We start from the raw sequence: 26,976 nt of genomic DNA on the forward strand, positions 1-26,976 counted from the left end.
TACAGAGCTGGAAGGGGCACCCCAGGGTCATCTAGCCCAACCCCATGCAATGCAGGAATCCCGGTTCAAGAATCGCTGGTGGGTGGTGAAGAGTCCAGCACTTTCCAGTGTCGAAAAGCTCTTGCTGCCAGAAAGTTTTCCCCAGTGTTTAGCTGGAATCTCCTTTATTGCAAGTTTATTCCATTGTTGGTCCTGCAACTCCAGTGGGGCACTCCGGCCGAGGAATGGGGCTGCCCAGCTGCCTGATGTTTTATTTTCTTTTGAACCCAAGCTGGTCAGTAAAGGGCAGGTCTCTTATCTGCTAGTAACAGTTTTGATTTCAGGTTGCACAGGCCAAGGAAACGAGGTTTGCAGCTCCCGGTTAGTGGCACCTGCCAACCGCGGTTGCTTTCGCCTGTGGGGTGAATAGTGTTTTGTTTTTGTTTTTTTTAACCAACCACCAAAACGGAAACAGTGAAACCCCCCAGGCGGCTGATAAATTAGGTATACAATATTCAATAATATACATATTCAATAATAACATATTCAAATTAACCATATCTACACTTCTATATACCTTAACGCTCCTCCTTCCACAAGGTTTATTTAACTTTTAACATTTTAATTGCCCCAAATTGTTCAAACCTACTCAAATAATTCAATATCTTCTCAAACCAATCCTCCTCTTTCTCACTGACCTTAAACCCTTTCATTCTATGTATCTTCACAGTTAGGTATTCTAAAATTATAATATTATTCAGTTTTTTCCTCCATTGGTGCACCCCTAATTCTTCTACATTTTTCCAATTACTGGCTATAACCTGTCTGGCTGCAATTACCATCAGTATTACCCATTTGCATTCCTCTTTTGTTTTTAACTCGGTACTACTCAGGGAAATAAGAACCATTAATTTAGTTATTTCCATGTTCCTTCCCACAATTCCTGATATTTCTATACCAATCTGTTTCCAAAATTCATTAACTAACGGACAGTCCCACCACATATGACTGTACGTTCCCATCACTCCACATTTCCTCCAGCAATTCTTACTTCCAGATTTTGTAATGTGATACAGTATAACCTTACCGGTGTATAATACCATTTTTGTACCAGCTTCAGCCCCTGTTCCTGGATTATCCTAGAGGTCGCAACAAAGGGTGGTTGTGGAAAGATTCTTTCCCAATCTTCATCTAAAATCTGTTCCTGAGTATCTAACCTCCAATATTCTTTCAAACTTTCCTTTGGTGATTTCCCTGTGGGGTGAATGGTGACCCCCTCACCCTGGTCCCCTGGTCAGCCCCTGGACGGGAGACCCACTGGGAAATTCCCATGTGCTTTGCCTTGGGGTTCCCTATCGGAAAGGCGCTCTGTGAATAAATGCAATATTGTCAGGAGGCGGGTTAATTTGGATGTTGGGAAAACCCATTTCTGGTATGTGTGTGTCTTTGGAAGCTGGGAAGGGCAGAGAAAAGAAAAGAAAAACCTTTATGCAGTACATAGTTAAACCCTGGAACTCCCTGCCGCAGGGGATTTAGGCAGAATCGTGGGGGATTTAGGAGATTTAAACCTGGAGATTTAGGCAGATTCGTGGAGGGCCTTCAGAGGACAGCCTTGCCGTGCGCCAGAAGGCCAAGGAGAAACAAGCTGCCCCACCTCCCAGGCAGGGCCCCGACCCAGCGCTCGTGAGGCTGAGCACAGGCCTTATCAGGGTGGAACACACAACGTATCTCAAGGGGCAAACTTGCACTTTTGTAGGTGAAGCGGCTTGGGAGTCTGGCAGGGCTCAGATCTGTGGCTGCAACGTTGGGGCATAATCCACTTCATGACAACGGATTAAATTTGTGGGGTCCGGCTCCTCGTGGGCCCTGCCTCACCCAGTGCTAGCTGTGGGGTGTATATATTTTTGTTTTGGATCCCGGGCGCAGAAGGCAAGGCCCAGGTCTGGAATTCCCAGGTAAGAAGCATCTGTGGGGAATGGCATTCAAGGATGGAGACTGGGCGCAGTTCAGAGAGAGAAGGAAGGAGCTGCCACTACCATGAAGTCCTTGACCCACACCTACTCTAGAACAGACCTATCTGGATCTAGGAACATTGGGACCTCCAGGTTCAGAGGAAGTCTACCTTTTGATGCTGGGGGAGAAGCAACAGGAGGGCTCTGGGCTTCGTGTCCCCTTGGCGAGGCTCCGAGATGCATCTCATGTAGTTGTCTTGGGTTGGGTTTTTTTGCTAAACTCTTTGATTATACAGTCATATCTCGGGTTACAGGCACTTCAGGTTGCGTTTTTTTGGGTTACGGATGTGCTGAAACCCGGATGTAACCTGTTCCGGTACTTCCAGGTTTCAGTGCGTCCGTATCCTGAAAAAACGGGTTACTTCCAGGTTTTGGCAGTTGCGCATGCGCAGGAACGGGTTACTTCTGGGTTTTGGCAGTTGCGCATGCACAGGAACGGGTTACTTCTGGGTTTTGGCAGTTGCGCATGCACAGAAACGCTAAATCACACTTTGCGCATGCGCAGAAGTGCCAAATTGCGCGTGTGCAGACGCTGTGCTGCAGGTTGTGAAGGCTGCGGGTTGCGAATGTGCCTCCCGCATGGATCACATTCGCAACCCGAGCGTCCACTGTCCTTGGCTCTGTGGGAATGTTCTGGGGTGCAGGAGAGGATATATTGTGAGATTATATCCTAATCCAACTTGTGCTAACAAGTTCCCAAAATATCAGCAGAGTTTATAGACATTCCCCTTTAAGTTCGCAACGGTAACGTGTGCACAGGTTCGCTAGAACCTCTATAATAATTACTCTGGTAATTTCCCCTTTGTTCCCTCTTAAAATACAAGACACGACACAGTCTTCATAAAAGTATAAAAGAGTTTACTCACGTTCTGTTCACAATATGATCCCAGAAGGCACACAGGCTTAAAAAGGTAAAATACATTTAGAATCTATCTTGTAGCAAGATAGTCCTTATCTCCTCTCTTGGCTGGGAGCCAAGAGAGCATCCTTAGATGTTTCCTCATCGAAGGAAGATGGCAGAGAGAGAGAGATGGCTGCCTGCCCTGTGCTTTTGTCATTTAACTGCACAGGTGAGGCCATACCCACCTCTGGTCACATGCGGAGGAAGTCCGTCCCCAGGAAGTTTACCTGCTTGCTGGACAGACATCCCTCCCCATGTTCTAACATGTACACTCTAGGAATGTTGTCATTGACTGCTCCTGTGTTTACATCCCACATACCCCTTCTCAGGCAATACAACATATACAAAACATAAACAACTTTATTCAACCACCCAGAGTCCCAGCTTGACACGTAGATTCTGGAAACTCTCTCTTGGTAGGGGTTTCGTCAGGATGTCAGCAGTCATCTCTTGGGTGCTGCAGTAGGATAGCTCCACAAGTCCATCCTGGATCATCTGGCGTATGTAGTGGTATTTAACCCCAATGTGTTTTGTTCTGGCCAGGAACTTCTCACTCTGCGTCAGCTTCAGGCAACTTTGATTGTCCTCCAGCAAGCTGACAGGCCCTTTCCTCACCAACCCAAAGTTCTTTATGAGTTGATCAAGCCAGGCGATCTCTCTGCAGGCTTCTGTTGCTGCAACGTATTCTGATTCTGTGGAAGATAATGCTACACAGCTCTGTTTATAACTGCCCCATGAGACAGGTCCATCCCCAAACATGAAAACATGACCACTTGTTGATTTATAGTCAGCATTATCCCCAGCCCAATCCGCATCAGTATACCCAACCAACTTAGGGTCTCTGACGGCTGGTAACCTTAATTTACAATTCATGGTACCCTTCAAATATCGCACCACCCTCTTTACACCTGCCCAATCATGCTCAGTGGGAGAATTCACTTTTCTGCTAAGAATCCCCACAGCATTAGCTAAGTCAGGTCTACATGTGGTAACTAAATACAAAAGTTTACCAATCGCCGACCTGTAGTCATTGTTGTCTGGCAACTGCTTCGAATCCTGCTGATTCTTCAGGAAGTCAGTGGCCATCGGTGTAGCAACTGGATGTGCGTCTTGCATCTGCATGTGCTCAATTAGCTCGTGGATCTTCTGTCTTTGGCTAAGAAGAAATGATCCGTCCTCTTCTCTTTCCACCTGGATCCCGAGGTAGTACTGGACATCTCCTAGCTCCTTGACCTCCACCTCTTTGCTAAGGTGCTTTACTATCTGTGTATAGTCTTTCTCACTTGCTGTGGCAATAATCAGGTCATCAACAAAAGCTAAGATATATGAGAATTGTCCATTATTCGACTTACTGTACAAGCACTTGTCAGCGTCGCCTTGCTTGTACCCAAGTTGCATCAGCATTTTATGCAACTTCTGGTTCCAGGCTCTGGCAGCCTGTTTAAGTCCATAAAGTCCTTTCTGGAGTTTGCACACTAAATGTGCCTCATGTGGTTTTACAAAACCTTTGGGCTGTTTCATGTAAATTTCTTCAGAAATCTGCCCATGTAGAAAAGCGGTAGCAATGTCTATGTGTTTCACCCTCATTTTCTTGGAGGCTGCAATGCTTAAAAGCATTCTTACGCTGCTGTACCTCACGGTTGGTGCAAAAACTTCATCATAGTCTTCACCAAAACGCTGTGAAAATCCCTGTGCTACAAGTCTAGCTTTGTAGCGCTGCACTTCTCCTTCTGACCCCTTCTTAACCTTGAAAACCCATTTACTGCCAATGGCCTTCTTACCGGGAGGCAGCTCAGTGAGTGTCCAGGTCTTGTTCTGATGCAGTGCATCCATCTCCTCCTGCGCGGCCTTCCTCCAGAGACTGGCTTCTGCAGCTGGCATCTCCTGTATCTCTTCCCAAGTGGAAGGTTCCTGTGGAAACGCCGACCCTGCAAAGTAGGACAACCGTAATGGTGGGACACATTTGTTGGTTCTGGACGAGCGCCTGACCTCTGGTTCTGCGACCACATCAGCTTCCTCATCCTCCTCCAACGCAGGCATGTCCCCATCTGAGTCCTCATCTTCGTCTCTGGTGCCGCCAGGGTTCTGGTCCTCTGCGTCTTCTGGTGCGTCGCCTGTAGGGGGCGCTGTAACACTCGAAGGCAGATTATTACTTTGTGGGGTATCAAAAGGGAAATATACGAACTCTTGAGTCCTTTCTGACTCATCTGAAGAATCCACAACAGTGTTCTTAGTGTCTACTTTTCCATATTCATCAAAATAAACCGCATGGTATGCATTTGTCTTACCAGTTTGTAAGTCCATAATTCTGTATCCTTTGCCTCCAGAGGCATATCCCACCAGGATACCTGCTTTTGCCCTGGAGTCAAGCTTGTGTCTGTGTTCCTTGGGCACGTGGAAGTAGCACGGACTTCCAAACACACGTATGTGCGACAGATTGGGAGCTTTCCCATGCCAAAGTTCAAATGGTGTGCGCTCTGCACCTTTAGTTGGCAGTCTATTCTGCAAATAGACCGACGTATACACTCCTTCGGCCCACAGCTTCTGTGGCAAACATGCATCCTTTAGCATGCACCTTGTCATGTCCATAATGGACCTAAACTTTCTCTCAGCTATGGCATTCTGCTGTGGTGTGTAAGGAATTGTGGTTGCGTGTGCAATTCCTTCCTTGGTCAGGAGAGCCTGCATTTCATTTGAGCAGTACTCACCTCCATTGTCGCTCATTAACACAGCTGGAGCTCTTTGGAATTTGTTCTTGACCATGGCAATGTATTCCTGGAGCTTGTCCACTGTCTCACTCTTCTCTTTGAGGAAATATACAACACAAAATCTTGAAAAGTCATCCAGAAATATTAAAATGTATCTATTCTTTCCCAGTGAGGGAACATTCATGGGTCCACATATGTCAGTGTGCACTATGTCAAGCACTTTGTTGCTTCTTTGTTCTGCACAACGTGGAAATGAAGGTTTTACAGCCTTCTCAGTAATACAGCTTATGCACTTTGTTGGAGCTTTGTTGCTCTGCTTTACCTGCAAACCTCTTACAAGATCTCTTTTCTGTAGATCCAGAATGACGCTGGTGTCTCTGTGTCCAAGCCTTCTGTGCCATAGGTCCAGATCTGCCTCATCCTTCTGGCTGGAATGTGCCACTTTTGCAGACTGGTTCTCTGAAAGATCAAGCTCATATACACCATTGATTAGCTTTGCTTGAGCAAACACTTTGCCATTTCTAGTCACTTTACATTCTCCATTTCCAAATGTGATCTGGAAACCTTTCTTGTCCAAAGTGGACACGCTGATTAAATTGCAGCTCAGCTCTGGAACATACAAAACTCTAGAGATTGTGTTCTCAATGCATTCATTGTTTATATTGCATTTCAGACTCATGGAACCTGCACCTTTTGCTTTAACAATGTTCCCATCTGCAATTTCAATTTCAGATCCTTCTTCATCATTTATCTCATTAAAATAGTCCTTTTTATATGAAAAATGCGAACTGGCACCTGAATCTAAAATCCATTTATTACGTCTATTCTCACGATTCTGGACAGTTAAATTCCTTTCTTGCAGTAGCCATGTGCATTCACATTTCCCCTTCTTTTCCCCTTTTGGCTGAAAGGGGTGGGGTTTCTTCGCTTTAGGAGCCCTGCAATTCTTTGCAATGTGTCCTTCTTTGTTACAATTGAAACAAATCACTTTCTTAGGCATTTCTTTCATCTTTGTAAATTGCCTAGATGCATAACTACTGTCCTTGCTTCTAGCATTTCTCACTGGAGATTCAGCTCTATCTCTGCATTCTTCTTTTAAATAACCAATCAAGTCTTTAAAAGTCAGACCTTGTCTATGATCCATCAAACTTACAAATGCGCTAAAGCGTGGTCCAAGTGATGATAACAAAAATGCTATCTTTGTATCTTCATCAAAAGCTTTGGGAGTCAGATCAATTCTTTGAATAATCTCAGTAAACTTGTTGATGTGCTCTGTGAATTCCTCTTTTGAATTCATCCTCAATCTGGTTAATTTACACACCAAGTTTCTGAAGCAGTTTATGCTAGATTCTCCATACACGCGCTCAATATCTCTTAGGATTTGAGATGCATCATCTGTACTATTTATTAATGATAGCTGCTCATCACGAAGTCCACTCAAAATTATGTGTCTAGCTTCGCTGTTCATGCGTTTCCAAGCACTTATCTTGGCTAAAGCTTCCTCAGATGATCCCGTAGGTTGAGGGTCTAAAGCTTCCAAAATGTGCTTATAATCTAAACATGCTATCAAGCGCTGCTTCCAGTGTATGAAATTGTATTCATTCAGCACAGGCATTCCTAGCTTTGCATCACTATCAAAAGCTGCTCTAGCCATCTTAAAATCCAAAATTTGAAAATTCTTCAAAATTTCAAAATTTCTCAAAATTTTAAAATCAAAATCTCAAAAATCTCAAAATGCAAAACAATTCTTCACTGCCTTGGGTCACTGTGAACTCTGAGGGAAGGGGGGGGGTTGCTTAATCCCCACTGCACAATGGAACAAAGGACCATGTGCTTACCAGGAAGTTAACTCAGAAAAATACTACTCAACTTAAAATCACAATCCAACGCAATCCTTCAAAAATACGCAGAAATGTGCAATACTGGGGCCACTAACCCTTTGTGGGAATGTTCTGGGGTGCAGGAGAGGATATATTGTGAGATTATATCCTAATCCAACTTGTGCTAACAAGTTCCCAAAATATCAGCAGAGTTTATAGACATTCCCCTTTAAGTTCGCAACGGTAACGTGTGCACAGGTTCGCTAGAACCTCTATAATAATTACTCTGGTAATTTCCCCTTTGTTCCCTCTTAAAATACAAGACACGACACAGTCTTCATAAAAGTATAAAAGAGTTTACTCACGTTCTGTTCACAATATGATCCCAGAAGGCACACAGGCTTAAAAAGGTAAAATACATTTAGAATCTATCTTGTAGCAAGATAGTCCTTATCTCCTCTCTTGGCTGGGAGCCAAGAGAGCATCCTTAGATGTTTCCTCATCGAAGGAAGATGGCAGAGAGAGAGAGATGGCTGCCTGCCCTGTGCTTTTGTCATTTACCTGCACAGGTGAGGCCACACCCACTCTGGTCACATGCGGAGGAAGTCCGTCCCCAGGAAGTTTACCTGCTTGCTGGACAGACATCCCTCCCCATGTTCTAACATGTACACTCTAGGAATGTTGTCATTGACTGCTCCTGTGTTTACATCCCACAGGCTCCTCGCCTCCATGCTGGCCACTGAGCTGTTTTTACAGCCTGTTGGATCCGAAGGGTTTCTATTGGAAACAGCTTTGTCTGTTTTAACTGAGAAGTGGCACGTAAATGCTGTAAATATATTAAGTCCTTTTGGCTGGTCGCTGGCAGAAAGAATTGTTGGAACTAGATTGAATTTTGGTCCAATCCACAGAGGCGTCAGTTTTTCTGACACCTCCATGAACACATTTATTTACGAGGTTAAAGAGGGAGCAGGGCTCCTCCAGGGCTGGATTACGCTGAGAATTCACACGTCCATCTAGGGTATCTCATTCACTGCCCTGCCTTTGCGGGGTCTGTTTCAGCTGTTCCTGCTGATGACATAGAATCATAGAGGTGGATGGGGGCATCAAGGGTCATCTAGTCCAGCCCCCTGCGATGCAGGAATAAGCATAGACAGGATCCTTCAAGTGTTGTGGCTGACCCCATCCTCTCTCAACCCTTGACCCCCCCCTTGGCTTCTTCAAGCTAGGCAGGGATCCTGCATGTGTGGCTGGCTGGGTCCAGGCTGCTGTCAGAGCATACCTGTGGTCAGAGGAAACACGGTGGCCTAGTGGTTAGCGTGTTGGAATAGGACCTGGGAGAGACCAGGGTTCAAATAGACCCACTTCGCCGTGAAGATCCCTGGGTGATCTTGGGGACAACCAGGGCTATTTTTCTAGATAAAGAAATGAATCTCTCCTTTGTTCTCTCCACTGGAGAGGAACCGGAACTAAATTCTGCCGAGTTCCAGCTGGGGGGGGGGAAGACCCTGGGGCTAACTCTCAGACTAGCCCACCTCACGGGGGTCTTGTGTGGATAATATGGAGGGTGGGGCCATGCAGGGAACCTTGAGCTCCTGCGAGGAAAAGTGGAAGACAAACATACCTGCCTGTGTGGCTTCCTTGGAGGAGGAACTGACTGACTGCCCTTAAGGAAGCCCACCTTGGACCCACTGTTTCTTGACAATGTCTGATCACTAAAACTCCCTTTTTGGGGAAGGGTCCTGAAGGAGTCCTGGGGGCCCGGCTGCAGGCACTGCAGGGATGAGGCTGATAATCCAGACCCCAAATTAGTCCTGGGGCAGGACCTTTATTTGGGAGAGAGACAATGGGAGTGTGACAGGCCGAGTTCCCTCCATCTCTCAGCAAGTCCTCTACAGCTTGGGACGAGGTAACCTCAAAGACACCCTAATAATAATAATAATGATAATAATGATAATAATAATAATTTATTATTTATATCCCACCCATCTGGCTGGACTTCCCTAGCCACTCTGGGCGGCTTCCAATATTAAAATACTGCGGGCTGCGGCTGAGGACCTGCCGGTGGCACTGGACACACAGAATGGTAGAATGGTAGAGAGGTAAGGTACCCCCAAGGGCCATCTAGTCCAACCCCTTGCAATGTAAGAATCGCAGCTCAAGGATCCCTAACCAGCCACCCAACCTCTGCTTAAAAACCTGCAAGGGAGGAGAGTCTGCCGCATCCGAGTTACACTCTCACAGTCAGACAGTTACTCCCAACGTTTAGTCGGAATCTCCTTTTTTTGCAATTTGGATCCATGGATTCGAGCCCTACCCTCTGGAGCAGCAGAAAACAAGCCAGCTCCATTTTCCATGTGAGGCCCTTCAGATATTTGAAGACGGCTCTCACAGCGCCTCTCAGTCAGTTGCACAGATTAGGAACTTCCTTCAGTGTGGTGACACCTGACGTATAAGGCAGCAGACCCTCCCAGTGCCCCTATTTTCCAGGGACAGTCTCAAATTTACAGGAGCCAACCCAGTTACTGATTTGACCTGGAAGGTCCCGATTTTCCTTAGGACATCCCAATTTTCACTGGAGAAATGTTGGAGGGTACAACTCTTTTTTTTTTTTTTATAATATTTTTATTGAACAATTTTTTATATAACAGAAACAAAACATACATCAAACAATAATAAAACATAAAACAAGTACCATTTCATAACCTAATTTCTAAACCTTACTTCCTCGACCTCCTCTTACTTGCCGTTTCTGTATTCCAAATTCTTACAGTTATTCAGCGAAATCTTGCCTTATTTTATTATAAATTTATGGTATTCACCCTTATTCTCTTTATCATAACCATTACTGATAGTAACCATTTGTTTTAATCCAACATCATTCTAACTGTCACCAATTTTATAATGTTTCTTTAAATATTCCTTGAACTTTTTCCATTCTTCTTCCGCCGCTTCTCTTCCCTGGTCTCGGATTCTGCTCGTCATCTCTGCCAAACTCATGTAGTCCATCACCTTCATCTGCCATTCTTCCAGTGTGGGTAGATCCTGTGTCTTCCAGTACTTTGCAATAAGTATTCTAGCTGCGGTTGTAGCATACATAAAAAAGGTTGTGTCTGTCTTTAGCACCCCCTGGCCGACAATACCCAAGAGGAAGGCCTCTGGTTTCTTGGGGAAAGTATATTTAAATACCTTTTTCAGTTCATTATATATCATTTCCCAGAATGCCTTAATCTTCGGGCATGTCCACCAGAGGTGAAAGAATGTACCTTCCTTTTCTTTACATTTCCAACATTTATTATCAGGCAAATGGTAGATCTTTGCAAGCTTGACTGGGGTTATGTACCACCTGTAAATCATTTTCATTATATTTTCTCTTAAGGCGTTACACGCCGTAAACTTCAACCCGGTGGTCCACAACTTTTCCCAGTCAGCAAACATGATGTTGTGACCAATGTCCTGAGCCCATTTAATCATAGTTGATTTAACCATTTCATCTTGTGTATTCCATTTCAGCAGCAAACTATACATTTTTGACAAATTCTTAGTACTGGATTCTAACAGTTCAGTCTCTAATTTTGACTTTTCCACCTGGAAGCCTATTTTTCTGTCTAGTTTAAACACTTCATTTATTTGGTGATAATGTAACCAATCTCTCACCTTTCCTTTTAATTTTTCAAAACTCTGCAATCTCAGTTTATCCCCTTCCTTTTCCAAAATTTCCCAATATCTTGGCCATTTCGACTCCATGTTTAGCTTTTTAACTGCCTTAGCTTCCATTGGTGATAACCATCTTGGAGTCTTATTTTCCAGCAAGTCCTTATATTTAACCCAGACATTCAACAGTGCTTTTCTGACAATATGATTTTTGAAACTTTTATGCGCTTTAACCTTGTCATACCACAAATATGCATGCCACCCAAAAATGTTGTTAAATCCTTCCAAATCCAAAATGTCTGTGTTTTCAAGAAGCAGCCATTCTTTCAGCCAGCAAAAAGCTGCCGCTTCATAATACAGTTTAAAGTCTGGCAGGGCAAACCCCCCTCTTTCCTTTGAATCCGTTAATATCTTAAATTTTATTCTGGGCTTCTTGCCCTGCCAGACAAATTTAGATATATCTTTCTGCCACTTCTTGAAACAGTCCATTTTATCCATTATTTGCAATGCTTGAAACAAAAACAACATTCTTGGCAATACATTCATCTTTATAACTGCAATTCGACCTAACAAGGAAAGCTTCAAGTTTGACCATATCTCTAGATCTTTTTTCACTTCTGTCCAAGTTTTTTCATAATTGTCTTTAAATAAATTCACATTCTTAGCTGTCATATTCACACCCAGATATTTCACTTTTTTAACCACAGTCAACCCCGTCTCATTCTGAAACCTTTCTTTTTCTATCTGTGTTAAGTTTTTCTCCAAAACCTTAGTCTTTAACTTATTCAATTTAAATCCTGCCAATTGACCAAACTCTTGGATTATTTCCAAAACTCTTTTCGTACTAGCTTCTGGCTCCTGCAATGTAAGTACCAGGTCATCTGCAAATGCTCTCAATTTGTATTGTTTGACTCCGACCTGAATCCCTTTAACCAACTGGTCCCTCCTGATCATATTAAGCAAAACCTCCAGGACCGATATAAAAAGTAATGGGGAGATAGGGCACCCCTGACGTGTCCCTTTTTCAATCTTAAACTCTTCTGTTACCACATTATTTACAATTAGTTTTGCTTTCTGTTCAGAGTATATTGCACCTATACCGTTTTCAAACCCTTGGCCTACCCCCATCCCCCGGAGGTTCTTCAACATAAAACTCCAAGAAATGTTGTCAAAGGCTTTCTCGGCATCCACAAATATCAAAACAGCCTTAGTGTTTATATTCACTTCCAACTTCTCCAAAATGTCAATTATATTCCTTACGTTCTCCGACAAATGCCTTTTCGGGAGAAAGCCCGCTTGGTCCCCATGAATCTCCTCCATCAAAACTCTTTTCAGTCTCTTTGCTAAAACATCAGCAAAGATTTTGTAATCCACATTTAGTAGGGAGATGGGTCGGTAGTTCTTAAGTTGGGTCTTTTCAGTCTCTGTCTTTGGTATAAGTGTAATGTAGGCCTCTCTCCACGTATCGGGTGCCTTCCTCCCCTCCATGATCTCGTTACAGACTTCCTTCAAAGGTTGTATAAGCCCTTCCTTCAAAACTTTGTAATATTTGGAAGTCAATCCATCCGGTCCGGGTGATTTGCCCAACGTCATGTTTTGAATGGCATCTTCTATTTCCTGTAATGATATCTCCTGATTCAAAATTGTCTTACTTTCCTGCGAAATCTTTTTCAGCCCATTTTTCTCGAGGAATTGTTGTATATCTGTTTCATTCTGCGGCCCTTGTGTATACAATTGTCTAAAGTAGTTCTGAAAACAATTCCTAATTTCCACTGGGTTACATATGTTCTTTCCTTCCACTTCTAAGTTTGTTACCGTGTTGAGTTTTTGTCTCTTCTTTATCTGCCAAGCCAATAACTTACCACATTTGTCTGCAGATTCAAAGGATTTCTGTCTCATTTGTTTAATTTTCCATTCTATTTCTTGATTCATCAATTCCATATATTGTGTTTGATACAATTTAATTTCTCTTAGAATCTCTTGCGATTTTGGCTTCAGTCTTAATTTCCTTTCCCCTTCTTTTATCTTTTCCAAAAAATTTTCTTTCCTCTCATTTTGCTTTCTTTTCTTTAATGTATTTTGTTGTATCAAAAACCCTCTCATCACGGCTTTACTTGCGTCCCATACTATTCTTTTTTCTACTTTAGTCCTTAAATTGATTTCAAAATAATCTTTCAGAGTTTTTTGGGCCTTTTTGCAGATCTCCTCGTCTCTAAATAAGGTGTCATTCATTCTCCATCTGAAGGAACCAGTTGTTGTTTGCTTCATCTCCATCTTTACTGCGTTATGGTCGGAGAGAGTTTTTGGGCAGATATCCACTTTTTTTATATTCGAAGCCATACCGCTAGTCACCCAAATTTGGTCGATCCTGGTCCATGTCATCTTGGCTTCAGAAAAGAAGGTTCCCTCTCTCTCTAATGGGTGTTTTATTCTCCAAATGTCAATCAAATCCATATTGTCAGTCATTTCAAAAAAGGTCTTTGGTAGTCTTCCATCTTTGGTGACTACCTGTCTTTGTGCTTTATCCATATTTGTTGAAACTACTCCATTCATGTCTCCCATCATAATCAATTTATAGTCCATATAATCCGTTAAAGTCTCATGCAACTTCTTAAAGAATTCTGTTTTCCCTTCATTTGGTGCATATATCCCCACTATCAGAAATTTTTCTCCTTGAAATTGAATTTCAATTGCCAAATATCTTCCTTGATCATCTTTAAAGATTTGTTTCGGCTGCAGATTTTCCTTTACGTAGATCACCACTCCTCTCTTTTTTACTTTATCTGAAGATATAAATTCTTGTCCCAGTCTCTTATTTATTAACAATTTTCTATGTGCTCTTGTCACATGGGTCTCTTGTAAACAAATCAAGTCCAAATGATCTTTCTTTAAAGCATGAAATATATTTTTTCTTTTTCGGGGGTTGTTTAGACCATTACAATTCCAAGTTAGAAGTTGCAAAGTCATGATGGGGTTATTTAGTTCCTCCTACAGCTCCCAATTGTTGTTCGTCCTTTGTCGGTGGTTCTGTGTCTTTGTCTAATCTTGAAGGATGTCCTTCTCCTGGATGGATCTCTTTCTGTAGGTCTTCTTCGTGTTCTCCCAAGAACTTGTCTTTATCACTCACTGTTTTTATTCTTCTTTTCTTTCCCTTGTATTTAAAAGACAAGCCTTGGGGGAACTCCCACCTGAATAGTATGTAGTTCCTCTTCAGTAGTGTCACCAAATCCTTGTAAGGTCCTCTTGCATCCAAGATACTTTTAGGGATGTCTTTAAAAATCTCGATATAGAAATCCTCAATTCGAAGGGTTGTTTGATAATGCAGGTTCAATATTCTATCCCTCTCTTCTTTGGATCTTAGAGTTATCAAGCAATCTCTGGGTCTATTCTTCTTCTGCCTTATTCCCAACCTGAATGCACTCTCAATTTTGAACTCTTCCTCTTTCAAATCTTGCTTCCAGAAGTCAGAAAACTCTTTTGTCAAATAGTCCACCAAGTTATCTTCTTCTTTTTCCGGCACAAGTCTAATCCTTAAATTTTTCTCCTTGCGTTGCATATCCTGCATTGAAAGTGCCAGTTCATACTCATCCAGTTTCCTGTACACCGGTGGAAGTTTCCCTTCAACAACAGTAGCAATTTCCTTAGCTTCTTCCGCTATCTTTCGCGTTGTAGATGAATCTTCCAATAGTTTCCCAATTGCTTCTGCATTAGAGTTCACTTTGTTTCCAAGGTCAGTTATACTTTTTGTATTCAGATCAATTTTCCCAGAGATTTCTTCAATTTTTTTATTTGTTTCAGCACCTTGCTTCTTTAATTCCTCTAAAGATTCACTTATTTTTCCCAAAGCCTTTGTAAACGCATCTTCTGAAGACATTGTTTTCACTCTTGCCTTTGTGGCAGCTGCAGTTCCCGAGGCCCCTGATACAGAGGCCCTTCTTTGCATAGAAGAGTCCACTTTGTATTGTCTACCAGATCTCAAAGTTGTTTCTTGTGAATCTTCTTTCTGTTTACCATCTGCCATAACAAAGTCTTTCGTTCAAGGTCATTCCCACACTCTTAAGCTGTCAACAATAAAGAGTTCTCAGGTTTTAAAATTCCACTTGGTTGCTGAAACTGACCAAATCCTCTAGAGGGCGCAAAATCAGTTTCTGAACTTTGAATTGTTCCCACACTTCCAAAAAGCAAAAGCCCTCCAAGTCCCTTACTTTGTAAAAGATCCAAGTCAAAAATATACTGCAAATAACTTACTATGTAACTAAATACGATGTTTCAAGTTGAGAGTAACCAAAGTCTGTATATCAGTTACTTTCTAACCTTATTTGTAACAACCGTCCTTAGCCGGTGTCTTCCCTCCGGCAGTCCGACCCCCAGGTAGATAAGCAGCGGTAATCAGTTCAATCTCCTTTGAAATAGGCAGGAAATCCCTTTAAAAACTTCTTCCCCCCCTCTCCTGCCTTTTTGGGGGGGAGTTCTTTGCTTGGTGTTGGATTTCTTAGCTCATAAAAGCTCCTGTCAAAAGTTACAGCTTCACTGTCTTTCGCTTTAATCTTGCTGCAGGACGGTAAGCAGACTTCCTTTTTAGTACTTATCCGTCTCGGTGCCCAAATTCATTAATTTTAACGTCCAATTTGTAGTGCAAACTCAATCCTACTCACGGAAAGTTGCTCTCTTTTAGTCCAAAGTTTTCGGAAGAAGTCAGCGCTCTCCGCTGATGGCGACGCGGCTTCGCTTCGCAGGCTGGGTGAAAGCGACTCTCAGCACCGCTCCACGCACCCCTCCGCTGATCTATAGCCTTTAAAAAGGCTATTTCACAACGTCGGGGGGGGGGCAAAGGTGCCCGCCGAGTCTCCGGTTCACAGGCTATGCGCCTGTGACTTTTAAGGGTCTTTGCTCCGCCGTGAGCAACAAGACCCGAACCCGCGAAGCAGATCTCTCCCGGAGCTCCGGGAGAAATCCGCCATTCAGCGCTGGCGCTAACCCGGAAGTCTAAATTCCTTTCTTGCAGTAGCCATGTGCATTCACATTTCCCCTTCTTTTCCCCTTTTGGCTGAAAGGGGTGGGGTTTCTTCGCTTTAGGAGCCCTGCAATTCTTTGCAATGTGTCCTTCTTTGTTACAATTGAAACAAATCACTTTCTTAGGCATTTCTTTCATCTTTGTAAATTGCCTAGATGCATAACTACTGTCCTTGCTTCTAGCATTTCTCACTGGAGATTCAGCTCTATCTCTGCATTCTTCTTTTAAATAACCAATCAAGTCTTTAAAAGTCAGACCTTGTCTATGATCCATCAAACTTACAAATGCGCTAAAGCGTGGTCCAAGTGATGATAACAAAAATGCTATCTTTGTATCTTCATCAAAAGCTTTGGGAGTCAGATCAATTCTTTGAATAATCTCAGTAAACTTGTTGATGTGCTCTGTGAATTCCTCTTTTGAATTCATCCTCAATCTGGTTAATTTACACACCAAGTTTCTGAAGCAGTTTATGCTAGATTCTCCATACACGCGCTCAATATCTCTTAGGATTTGAGATGCATCATCTGTACTATTTATTAATGATAGCTGCTCATCACGAAGTCCACTCAAAATTATGTGTCTAGCTTCGCTGTTCATGCGTTTCCAAGCACTTATCTTGGCTAAAGCTTCCTCAGATGATCCCGTAGGTTGAGGGTCTAAAGCTTCCAAAATGTGCTTATAATCTAAACATGCTATCAAGCGCTGCTTCCAGTGTATGAAATTGTATTCATTCAGCACAGGCATTCCTAGCTTTGCATCACTATCAAAAGCTGCTCTAGCCATCTTAAAATCCAAAATTTGAAAATTCTTCAAAATTTCAAAATTTCTCAAAATTTTAAAATCAAAATCTCAAAAATCTCAAAATGCAAAACAATTCTTCACTGCCTTGGGTCACTGTGAACTCTGAGGGAAGGGGGGGGGGGTTGCTTAATCCCCACTGCACAATGGAACAAAGGACCATGTGCTTACCAGGAAGTTAACTCAGAAAAATACTACTCAACTTAAAATCACAATCCAACGCAATCCTTCAAAAATACGCAGAAATGTGCAATACTGGGGCCACTAACCCTTTGTGGGAATGTTCTGGGGTGCAGGAGAGGATATATTGTGAGATTATATCCTAATCCAACTTGTGCTAACAAGTTCCCAAAATATCAGCAGAGTTTATAGACATTCCCCTTTAAGTTTGCAACGGTAACGTGTGCACAGGTTCGCTAGAACCTCTATAATAATTACTCTGGTAATTTCCCCTTTGTTCCCTCTTAAAATACAAGACACGACACAGTCTTCATAAAAGTATAAAAGAGTTTACTCACGTTCTGTTCACAATATGATCCCAGAAGGCACACAGGCTTAAAAAGGTAAAATACATTTAGAATCTATCTTGTAGCAAGATAGTCCTTATCTCCTCTCTTGGCTGGGAGCCAAGAGAGCATCCTTAGATGTTTCCTCATCGAAGGAAGATGGCAGAGAGAGAGAGATGGCTGCCTGCCCTGTGCTTTTGTCATTTACCTGCACAGGTGAGGCCACACCCACTCTGGTCACATGCGGAGGAAGTCCGTCCCCAGGAAGTTTACCTGCTTGCTGGACAGACATCCCTCCCCATGTTCTAACATGTACACTCTAGGAATGTTGTCATTGACTGCTCCTGTGTTTACATCCCACAGGCTCCTCGCCTCCATGCTGGCCACTGAGCTGTTTTTACAGCCTGTTGGATCCGAAGGGTTTCTATTGGAAACAGCTTTGTCTGTTTTAACTGAGAAGTGGCACGTAAATGCTGTAAATATATTAAGTCCTTTTGGCTGGTCGCTGGCAGAAAGAATTGTTGGAACTAGATTGAATTTTGGTCCAATCCACAGAGGCGTCAGTTTTTCTGACACCTCCATGAACACATTTATTTACGAGGTTAAAGAGGGAGCAGGGCTCCTCCAGGGCTGGATTACGCTGAGAATTCACACGTCCATCTAGGGTATCTCATTCACTGCCCTGCCTTTGCGGGGTCTGTTTCAGCTGTTCCTGCTGATGACATAGAATCATAGAGGTGGATGGGGGCATCAAGGGTCATCTAGTCCAGCCCCCTGCGATGCAGGAATAAGCATAGACAGGATCCTTCAAGTGTTGTGGCTGACCCCATCCTCTCTCAACCCTTGACCCCCCCCTTGGCTTCTTCAAGCTAGGCAGGGATCCTGCATGTGTGGCTGGCTGGGTCCAGGCTGCTGTCAGAGCATACCTGTGGTCAGAGGAAACACGGTGGCCTAGTGGTTAGCGTGTTGGAATAGGACCTGGGAGAGACCAGGGTTCAAATAGACCCACTTCGCCGTGAAGATCCCTGGGTGATCTTGGGGACAACCAGGGCTATTTTTCTAGATAAAGAAATGAATCTCTCCTTTGTTCTCTCCACTGGAGAGGAACCGGAACTAAATTCTGCCAAGTTCCAGCTGGGGGGGGGGAAGACCCTGGGGCTAACTCTCAGACTAGCCCACCTCACGGGGGTCTTGTGTGGATAATATGGAGGGTGGGGCCATGCAGGGAACCTTGAGCTCCTGCGAGGAAAAGTGGAAGACAAACATACCTGCCTGTGTGGCTTCCTTGGAGGAGGAACTGACTGACTGCCCTTAAGGAAGCCCACCTTGGACCCACTGTTTCTTGACAATGTCTGATCACTAAAACTCCCTTTTTGGGGAAGGGTCCTGAAGGAGTCCTGGGGGCCCGGCTGCAGGCACTGCAGGGATGAGGCTGATAATCCAGACCCCAAATTAGTCCTGGGGCAGGACCTTTATTTGGGAGAGAGACAATGGGAGTGTGACAGGCCGAGTTCCCTCCATCTCTCAGCAAGTCCTCTACAGCTTGGGACGAGGTAACCTCAAAGACACCCTAATAATAATAATAATGATAATAATGATAATAATAATAATTTATTATTTATATCCCACCCATCTGGCTGGACTTCCCTAGCCACTCTGGGCGGCTTCCAATATTAAAATACTGCGGGCTGCGGCTGAGGACCTGCCGGTGGCACTGGACACACAGAATGGTAGAATGGTAGAGAGGTAAGGTACCCCCAAGGGCCATCTAGTCCAACCCCTTGCAATGTAAGAATCGCAGCTCAAGGATCCCTAACCAGCCACCCAACCTCTGCTTAAAAACCTGCAAGGGAGGAGAGTCTGCCGCATCCGAGTTACACTCTCACAGTCAGACAGTTACTCCCAACGTTTAGTCGGAATCTCCTTTTTTTGCAATTTGGATCCATGGATTCGAGCCCTACCCTCTGGAGCAGCAGAAAACAAGCCAGCTCCATTTTCCATGTGAGGCCCTTCAGATATTTGAAGACGGCTCTCACAGCGCCTCTCAGTCAGTTGCACAGATTAGGAACTTCCTTCAGTGTGGTGACACCTGACGTATAAGGCAGCAGACCCTCCCAGTGCCCCTATTTTCCAGGGACAGTCTCAAATTTACAGGAGCCAACCCAGTTACTGATTTGACCTGGAAGGTCCCGATTTTCCTTAGGACATCCCAATTTTCACTGGAGAAATGTTGGAGGGTACAACTCAAGGCAGCCACTGTGGGGTTTTCTGTTCCTTTGGGCAATCCCAGTTTAGGATGGTTAATTCCCCGCACCCAGCTGCAGGCAGCGTTGCGACCACGGGAATGTTTTCATTACGGGAGATTGCTTTTATTTATTTTTTTGCCATTGTTTTTATTGTTTTTAATATTATATATTTATACATTCTTACAATATTGGTAACCTAAAACTCTCAGGTTTACCGCTTCCCTCCCTACCCCTCTTCTGGTTTTCTAGTTTCCACACTATAATATTTACATGTTGATTTATATCAGCATACTGTTCATAGCTATACATAGTTCTTTCTATAATCTCACATAGAATGCTCCATCATTTATACGTTGTAAGGTTTCTCTCAGACCTGCCAGTGTTCTTATATATAAACAGTGTTTCTCAAGGTAAGTTATAAATTTCTTCCAGGCTTTTTGGAACGTCTGGTCGTCCTGCTCACAGATTCGTCCGGTCAGCCTGGCTAATTCTGCATACTCTACCATCTTCGTTTGCCATTCCTCGATAGTCAGCATAGAATCATAGAATCATAGAATCATAGAGTTGGAAGAGACCACAAGGGCCATCAAGTCCAACCCCCTGCCAAGCAGGAAACACCATCAGAGCACTCCTGACATATGGTTGTCAAGCCTCTGCTTAAAGACCTCCAAAGAAGGAGACTCCACCACACTTCTTGGCAGCAAATTCCACTGTCGAACAGCTCTTACTGTCAGGAAGTTCTTCCTAATGTTTAGGTGGAATCTTCTTTCTTGTAGTTTGGATCCATTGCTCCGTGTCCGCTTCTCTGGAGCAGCAGAAAACAACCTTTCTCCCTCCTCTATGTGACATCCTTTTATATATTTGAACATGGCTATCATATCACCCCTTAACCTCCTCTTCTCCAGGCTAAACATGCCCAGCTCCCTTAGCCGTTCCTCATAAGGCATCGTTTCCAGGCCTTTGACCATTTGGGTTGCCCTCCTCTGGACACGTTCCAGTTTGTCAGTGTCCTTCTTGAACTGTGGTGCCCAGAACTGGACACAGTACTCCAGGTGAGGTCTGACCAGAGCAGAATACAGTGGCACTATTACTTCCCTTGATCTAGATGCTATACTCCTATTGATGCAGCCCAGAATTGCATTGGCTTTTTTAGCTGCCGCGTCACACTGTTGGCTCATGTCAAGTTTGTAGTCAACCAAGACTCCTAGATCCTTTTCACATGTACTGCTCTCAAGCCAGGTGTCACCCATCTTGTATTTGTGCCTCTCATTTTTTTTGCCCAAATCTTGATGTTTCCATCCTTGAGCTATCAAAACTTTGCTTTTATATGACGTGTTTCCTTGTTGGGCTTTTAATGTCGACCAGTCTAGAAACTCCGCTAGCAAAATGACTCTGATAACAACATGGGGTTCTACTGCGTTCTGGACCATTTCCAAAGGCAGCCCTCTGCAGAGCACACTTTGCTGCTCTAATCTGGCCAGCATGCCTGCCTGCAGGGGCCAGATCCCTCTCTCTTCCAGGAAGGGTGCAGTTGGCACAGCAGTGCAAGCAGATAAAAAAGGCCCTCTGGTGCCCCCTCAGACTCCATCAGCAGGGCTGGGTCTATCCGAGAGGACCTGCTTCTTAAGAGGAAGTGAGATCCCACTGCTACCCCCATCCAGAGGAGACCAACCAGTCCCTCACACAGGAAGCTGCTCTGCACTGAGTTGCTCCATAGAGCTCAGCAGAGTGCAGGACGGACTGGCAGAAGCTTCCTGGGGTTGCAGCCCCCCCAGCAATGCCGTGAATTTAATCTAGGACCCTCTGCATGCGACCCCCAGTAAGACCGCAGTCCTTATGAATGAATAAAGGGTGATTTAAATACGAAGATAGTTTTGCACGCCACCCCAGTCTCCAAGCGGTGTGAGATTCCAGGGGTTCCAGGCACTTGCCCAGAACTCTGTCATGAAATTCTGCTCAATATTGATCCAGATCAGAACTCCAATGTATGCTTAGCAGAGTAAGAATAGACCAGAGGCAAAGAATACTTCATCCAGCAGAGCTTCACTGCTACTGAAGGCAAATGAGCATCATGATCACAAATCTAATGCATTCAGGATTGGCACTGTCCATCAGAAATCCAGTTAAACTTACAATAACTTATAATAAGACTAAAACCTTAATGCTAAGCATACTATGTAAAGAACACCACGCCAGAAGGAAAAGCGATAGAAAGAGAAAGTGAAACCCAGGCTCCTTCTGGCCTTATTATTATAGTCAGCATGACCGTGACAGAAGAGATAAGAGAACCATTTTAAGCCAGCTGTACTCAGCTTCTCGGAAGAAATAACCCAAACATCATGAACCTTCTGCTTGTTTCTTTAACACAGAGAAGCTCCCGGAACCCTCTTGAATTAAGTAGAATAGGAAAGATCTCTACACATCAGATCAATGCTTTCTGCACCAAGAGATGCAAACTGACAAACTCCTGTTTCTTTTTGGAATAAGGCACAATGGAGAAAAGTGGAGACTGAGAGGAGGCGTGACAGCCATCTTCAAATATCTCAAGGGCTGTCACATGGAAGAGGGAGCATGCTAGGCTTTTAGCTACTCTGTGGCGCAAAGCACAGATCTATCAGGGGCAAAGCCAGGTGAATCTTGGAAGCTGGAAAATCCTCAACCACTTTTGGTCAACGTAATGGAGGGAAAGAGTCAGAGGAATGGCCAGGTAGTCTTCCCAGGAGGACTTGGTTTCTCCACCTTTTCCTCTTGTGCTTCTTTACCTCCTGCCATTCTTTTATTGTCCCATCTCTTGCAGAAAAGCCACCCTTGGGCCCAGGCAGCAACCCGGGTGAAGCAATGGCTGAAGAAGAGCAGGTGATCGAGATGGCAGCTCTCGGCCGCCCGTTCCAGCTGGGGATGCTCTACGACTGCCGAAGGGACAACCTCATCCCAGGTAAATGGACGATCCCTCTGCCTCTCCCAGTGCCCAGAGAGGAGATTTTCTGGCAAACCACCATGAGCCATTATAGGGGCTGGGTAGTGGTGGCGGGTGGCACCCCTCTTTCCTCTTAAACCCTCTAAGAAGGTCTCAAAGGTGGTGGCCGGAGAGTCTTGGGATTTTATTTGGCCATCAACATTTCATCTCCAGTTTGTGGTGTTGTGGTGATACCACTTTCTGGAAGGCGCCAAAACTGTCATGGAATTCTACTCTTATTGATCCAGAGCAGAACTCCAATGTATAATTAGCAGAGTAAAAGCTTAAACACGTTGCAGGGTTCCCAAAAAATAGACCAGAGGCGATGAATACTTCATCCAGCAGAGCTTTACTGTTACTGAAGGCAACTGAGCGAAATGGTCACAAATGCATTCAGGATTGGCACTGCCCGTAAGAAGTCCAGTTGCAGCAGACTTAACTTAAACTTACAATAACTTATAATAAGATTAAAACTTAACACTACATACAGAACACCACACCAGAAGGAAGAGCTAGAAAAGAGTGAAACCCAGGCTCCTTCTGGCCTTATGATTACAGTGGTACCTCGGGTAACAGACGCTTCAGGTTACAGACTCCGCTAACCCAGAAATAGTAACTTGGGGTAAGAACTTTGCTTCAGGATGAGAACAGAAATTGCACAGCGGCGGCAGCGGGAGGCCCCATTAGCTAAAGTGGTGCTTCAGGTTAAGAACAGTTTCAGGTTAAGAACAGACCTCCAGAACGAATTAAGTTCTTAACCTGAGGTACCACTGTATAGTCAGCATGACTGTGACAGAAAGAGATAACAGTTCTGCTTCTCTGAAGGAATAACCCAAACATCATGAACCTTCTGCTTGTTTCTTTCACACAGAGAAACTTCCCATATCCCCTTGAACTAATTAGAATAGGAAAGATCTCTACACATCAGATCAATACTTTCTGTACCAAGAAATGCAAACGGACACAAACCTGTTCTCCACTTCCTCTAAAGTTTTCTTCCTCCTCCTCAACAGAAGCCTCTGCTTTTCAGCCTCAAGTGCAGGAAGGCAGGGAAGAGATCAGGGGTGCAGTCACTGATTTTGCCGCTGGGGCCACATAACACCGGTCCTGAAAGACCTACATCGACTTCCAGTACATTTCCGAGCACAATTCAAAGTGTTGGTGCTGACCTTTAAAGCCCTAAACGGCCTTGGTCTAGTATACCTTAAGGAGCGTCTCCACCTCCATCCTTCTGCCCGGACACTGAGGTCCAGCACCGAGGGCCTTCTGGCGCTTCCCTCATTGTGAGAAGTGAGGTTACAGGGAACCAGACAGAGGGCCTTCTCGGTGGTGGCGCCCACCCTGTGGAACGCCCTTCCAGCAGATGTGAAGGCAACAAGCAGCTATCCTATCTATAAAAGAAATCTGAAGGCAGCCCTGTTTAGGGAAGTTTTTAATATTTAATGCTGTATTGTTTTTAACACTTGATTGGAAGCCGCCCAGAGTGGCTGGGGAAACCTAGCCAGATGGGCGGGGTATAAATAATAAATTATTATTATATTGCTTTCCGTCCTTTCACCCGGCAGTGACTCCCAACCGCCCCACAGCATCATACAGCTGTACTGGCTGGAGCTGTGCACCAAAACAGCTGGAGAGGGCTCTTGATGGCTATTAGCCATGACGATTATCACAGATGGAGGCAGTACTGTGAGAACAGAATCCTGGACTAGAAGGGTCCAGCAAGACTCTTATGCTCGTTTACATCACACTGCCCTCACTCTCCATTGGACTTCACTTGCCATCAGTGATGGTAGCACGTAGCCAAATCTAGCATCTGGTCAGCCACCGTGAGGACAGGATCCTGGACTAGATGGGCCCCTTTGGCCTGATCCAGCAGATGCTCTTCTGATGTTCTTATGTTGCATAAGTCTTTATTGTCTCCCAGTAGCCAAACCTAGGAAGATGTGGGTTGTCATATTCTTTTGCAACCGCAATAGAGCTGTCTGGATACACATTGGCGAAGGGATTGCGCATAACAGAGCATACAATATTTCACATGCAATTCCACATCCCATTGCACTGACCTCTCGCTGTGTCTCTGTTCAATTGCAGGCATCACTTTGTGGGATCCAGGGGTGCTGAAGGAGAACATTGATGTGCGGCCACAGCCCAACACCGCAACGCAAGTCGTTGAATACGACATGATCTTACACAAAACCCATGCACTGAATGTCTCAGGATCGTTGAAGGCCAGTTTCTTGGCAGGGCTGGTCAAGGTGGACGGATCAGCCAAATTTCTCTTGGATGCCCGGAAGTCCACACGCCAGGTCCGAATAACCCTCCAGTACTCGGCCACCACACATTTTGAGCAGCTGACCATGCGCCATATGGGGCTGCAACATATCACTTACCCAGAGGTCTTCAGCGAAGGGCTGAGCACCCACGTGGTCGTTGGCATCCTGTATGGAGCCCACGCCTTCTTTGTGTTTGACCAAATGTCTTCTTCCTCCGCGAGTGTCCGAGATATTCAAGCCAAACTCCACGTGATGGTGGCCAAAGTTCCTCTGGTTTGCCAAGGAGAGGCAGAGACTAAGCTGAAAGGTGAGAAAGAGGCTGTGGCTGAAAAATTCAGCTGTACCTTCCATGGGGACATTGCGCTAGAAAGCAACCCAACCAGCTACGAGGAAGCCTTGAAAGTCTATTCCAGCCTCCCCAAAATGCTGGGTGACCAAGGGGAGAAGGCAGTGCCTGTGAAGGTCTGGCTGTACCCACTGAACAGGCTGGAGTCCAAGGCTGCAAGACTCGTGCGTCAGGTCAGCTCTAAGCTGATCTCTGACATCGAGGAAACTCTGGAGCAGCTGGAGGAAGTTGACAGGAGGTGCAACGACCTCCTGGAGGAGCCAACTGCCACCGTCTTCCCAGAAATCCATAAGAAAATCCTGCAGTTCCAAGATCTGTGCTGGCAGTACAGGCGGGCTTTGCAGAAGCAGGTGGCAGGGCTCTTGCCTGCGATTCGTGCCGGAGCAGCGCAAGAAGCTGCCTTGGGGGACACCGTGAGGAAGCACCAGCAGTCGGCGTTCAGAAGCCAGTGGCTCCACAAATTCCTGGATCTGAAATTCCGAGAGATCTATTACGTCAACTTCTTCCTGGGCTTGTCAAAGGGGAAGGTATCCTCCCAGGATAACGTGGTGAAGAGGGTGCTCGATCACAAAATTGACATCGTCCTTGCATTTACGTTCACCTCATTGCAAGCGAAGGAGCCCTACTTGGAGAAGTTAAATGCAGCCTTGGATCAAGTATCCGAACTCAAGCCAGAGACTTCTGCAGGAGACAAGAGCTTTGCTCCGTGGTTTGAGGACGAAGACCTATTAAAGAGAGTCCAGAAGGCAGCCATGGTATTTGCAGAATACTCTCTGTTTTCTCAGCCTGGGGAGGCTCAGTTTGTGGTGACCTCGCAGGCCGATAAGAGTGATCCAGGTGCCGTGATCATCCGATACCAAAGTGGGTCTCTGGAAGGAACCAAATTAGACCTTCTCTCTAAACCTCGCCCTCTGCTGGCGGATGCTGTCTCCTGGGACCGGTTCCAGCTGACATTTAAGCCGGCAGAGTCTGAGAAAGGGGTGATCTCGGGATATTATGTCCAGCACAGAGTTCTGGGGGAGGAAAAATGGATGTTTGCACATGTAAAAGGCAGTCAGGAAAAGTTTTGGGTCACAAGACTGGAGCCAGAAACAAAATATGAATTTAGATATGCTGCAGAGACCAAAACAGGCCTCAGTCCATTCAGTGATGTGAGCAGAGTGGTGACCACCTGCCATTCAAGCCCCCCAGGGAAACCAGCCCTGAGGCCTAGAAGTTCCTGCTTCAGCAGCCAGCTCCAGGTCACGTGGGGCAGCCCCAGCTTCGTTGCAGCCGGCATCGTGATAAAAGAGTACAAGGTGCAGCTCAGGAGAAGAGCAGACGGCACATGGAAAGAGCAGAGAACAGGAGAGAAAGTTGAGAGCTGTTTGCTCCCCAAACGTTCTCTGAAGAAGGTGGCCGCTGTTCGGGTCATTGCAGTTTACGGAGACGGGTTTGAGAGCAAGCCCAGTGAGGAACTGGTCCAAGGGGAGTTTTAGATGGGACCCATCTTTGGGTAGGAGATCCCCCTTGTGCTGCCTTCCTCCAGTGCATGCCATCCTTCCCTGATGTAGTAGGAAAGTTACGCTGTTATATGCATTGATGGATAGCCCAAGATGTCAAGGCAGTCAAAGTGGTGGAAGGTGGTGGACTCTCCGTCCTTGGAGGTCTCCAAGCTGAGGCTGGGTGGCCACCTGACCAGGATGCTTCAGTTGAGATTCTGCTCTCTATAGTATAGTGTATTTTAAAATGGGGTTTTAGGGTTTTTAGGGGTTTTAGAATGTTTT

At 44.9% G+C, this 26,976-nt stretch overlaps 1 protein-coding gene across 1 annotated transcript; it reads left to right on the forward strand.

Moving 5' to 3' along the window:
* Positions 1-95: 95 nt before the first annotated feature.
* Positions 96-26,976, forward strand: LOC128424008 (verrucotoxin subunit beta-like). The gene is made up of 3 exons (XM_053409756.1): positions 96-1,934; positions 22,433-22,570; positions 24,683-26,976. Exons 2-3 carry the CDS (start codon positions 22,474-22,476, stop codon positions 26,686-26,688), a joined length of 2,103 nt encoding a protein of 700 aa, XP_053265731.1. The 5' UTR covers positions 96-1,934; positions 22,433-22,473; the 3' UTR covers positions 26,689-26,976.

Source organism: Podarcis raffonei, chromosome 12 (genome assembly GCF_027172205.1).
Source record: "Podarcis raffonei isolate rPodRaf1 chromosome 12, rPodRaf1.pri, whole genome shotgun sequence".
NCBI lineage: Eukaryota > Metazoa > Chordata > Lepidosauria > Squamata > Lacertidae > Podarcis > Podarcis raffonei.

Bases quoted from the DNA above. Each gene is read 5' to 3' on its own strand.
- LOC128424008 (XM_053409756.1), top strand. From the start codon at position 22,474: ATGGCTGAAGAAGAGCAGGTGATCGAGATGGCAGCTCTCGGCCGCCCG. The intron at 22,571-24,682 runs GTAAATGGACGA...GTTCAATTGCAG, and splicing joins AAGGGACAACCTCATCCCAG to GCATCACTTTGTGGGATCCA.